At 48.6% G+C, this 2,500-nt stretch overlaps 1 protein-coding gene across 1 annotated transcript in view; it reads right to left on the minus strand.

Moving 5' to 3' along the window:
- Positions 1-2,500, minus strand: part of septin12 (septin 12) — a 77,067-nt gene that overhangs the window by 34,885 nt on the left and 39,682 nt on the right. The window contains exon 3 of the mRNA XM_080857177.1: positions 2,136-2,393. Within this exon, the coding sequence (XP_080713303.1) occupies positions 2,136-2,393 (258 nt within the window). The remainder of the gene's footprint in view (positions 1-2,135; positions 2,394-2,500) is intronic.

Below are 2,500 nucleotides of genomic sequence, written 5' to 3' on the forward strand. Positions count from 1 at the left end.
GTGTGTGTGTGTGTATGTGTGTGTGTGTGTGTGTGTGTGTGTTGTCCAACCATCAAGCTCTAATCCTTCATCAGTAGCTTTTCATTGACAGGAAGTGTCAGTTAGTAAGTGCTGTAGGCAAATGCTTGTAACCAACAAATAAACACCAGGGCAGGAAATGACATCACCTAAATGACAGCTGGTCAATCTGTGGTGCCAAACATGCCAGTTAACCGTCGCTGGCATGAGCCTCTCTGTCGTGTTGCACTGCGGTGTTGTGTTCTGGCAGCATGGCAAACCTCACCTACAGCAGTGCCCGTCAAATACATTCTTTTTCGGGACAGCATAAATATTTGATGGGCTTAAATGAAGGCTAAAATGCATGAGCCGAATTCTTTTGTGGCTTCTCCGAACTCCGTGTGTGATGTGATAAGAGGCAGGGGAATGAATGGTATAATTAGTGTGGGTTTAGTGATACTCTTGAAGACAGACATAGCCAGAGACAGTCTCGTGATGCATCTGTGCAGTCTTGTCACTCGTTTATTATAGTTTGGGCTTTTTCCCCAACCTCCCGAAAAAAAAAAAGTCCCCTAGTGTACTTTGCGATAACAACAACAACTAAAGAGTATCATTACCTGTACTTTCGGGGCCTTTTGAGGCTAATCACCTGTAATGCTGGTGGTGCCCAGGTGCTCAAGCGTTTGGGGGAGGGGGGTTAGCAGCTTCAGCGTTTCCGCTTTCCCTCCGCATTAAGCCCTTGCCCTCGGCTTCCTTCCTGTTCACCTGCGTTTCCTCTCGCAGACTCAAAAAAAAAAAACTAAAACAGCCACAGTGATGTTTTTTAACCGGTTTCAAACCGTGTCTCGGCACACCACAGCAAGTCCCCCGGAGGCAGTCGGTTTGCCTTTTAGACGAGGATTAGGCGTCAGGTATAGGCACCTCACATGGGCGAAGCCCTGGCGTTCTCATTTTTCAGCTGTGTGGTCTCGGCTGTCTGCCCTGTCTGCTGCAGGGAATAGTTATTTCAAGCACCTGGTGCAACACGAGGCACGACGCTACTGGCATTCGCACACGGCAGCAGCAGCATTTAGCGCACGGGCTGCTCCGTGGTTCTTACACAACAGGCGCAGGCCGAACCTGAAGCGTGTTTGAATGTGCTTTATGAACTGGGTGAGGCGGCGTTTACAGACAGCGTGGAATGCCAGGACTTAGCAGAGCAAGTCGGGTGACGCGCTGCGGTTAAAGCAGGAGACCAGGTCACTGAGCTTAACCACGAGCATATAGATCAATGTGACAGCTTCACGTCAAGACCACCCACGACTGACTTACCTCTGCCGCACGTACACTTTGTGCATTTTGCACTAATTGTGCCTTGTAGGTATAGTTAATGTCCAAAGTGACTAATAAACCTCTCGTGCAAAGTGATGAAATCATAGTTTCAGTTCAGCTGATAGTATCTCAAGAATGATAACAGGAAACAACAAGATTCTAAGTTTCCAGGTAGCAACAACTAGCAAAATACATGCATTCCCTGTGCAGTAGCTCGTGCTGTTAGTGAGTGTGCTAGATGCACAAACGTTTGTTTTGTGCACACACTCAAAAATGATTTGAAAATATGAAGGAAAAAAAACAACTCCAACATCTTTGGATCGCCAGTTCAGTTTGGATGCTAATTAACAGGAAAGTGTTTTCAACCAGCAAGGTCCACCAGAGTTGATGAGCTGTATTTGTTGGCACTGCTCTCATGACTTCAGTTAGCGAAGAAGCTAATGGCTTGATGCCTGTACGTATGTGCTGTACGTGGTCTTCTTTACATTCCATTTAAGCCTGTGTGTGTGTGTGTGTGTGTGCACGTGTGTGTGAGTGTGTGTGTGTGTGTGTGTGCGTGTGTGTGAGTGTGTGCGTTAATGTTCATTTAAACCTCCTTTGGCTTTGGGGGCTCATCTCACGTTGATCGCTAACTTACACACACAGAAAATCAACCATCCTCACCCAGAGTATGGGCCTACCAACAACACAACTTTAAAGTGAGAATAGGTGGAAGGAGACAACTTGCCTCGGAGAAAATGTCCTGTAGGAACATTGTCTGTTTGTCTGTCCGAGCATTAAGCGTCTATGATGAGTGTTTCCCTGTGTGTGTGAACTGGCCAACTCACCCACGACCATTATGTTGAACTCGAAGCCGGCCTTCATGGTTTTGCGTCTCATCTGGTCCAGAACGGCCTCGATGCCCACGTAGCCGAACAGGTCTTTGCCCTGGATGAGGCCCTGGGGGCCTGACTCGGTCAGGGTGCAGGGGGGGGGCTGCTCCATCTCCTCCTCTCCTCTTCCCCTCTCCTCCTCCTCCACCTCCCTCTCCCTCTCCTCCATCTGAGCGGGCACCTCCTGCTCCAGCTGCAGCTCCTGGACCGTATCTGTCAGAAGAGCAAAAGACTAATGGTCAACACGAGGGGAACACTGACACACACACACAACACACACACACTCACACACATACACCCGCACATGCACACACAGGTTA

This window comes from Sprattus sprattus (assembly GCF_963457725.1).
Source record: "Sprattus sprattus genome assembly, chromosome: 18".
Classification (NCBI taxonomy): Eukaryota; Metazoa; Chordata; class Actinopteri; order Clupeiformes; family Clupeidae; genus Sprattus; species Sprattus sprattus.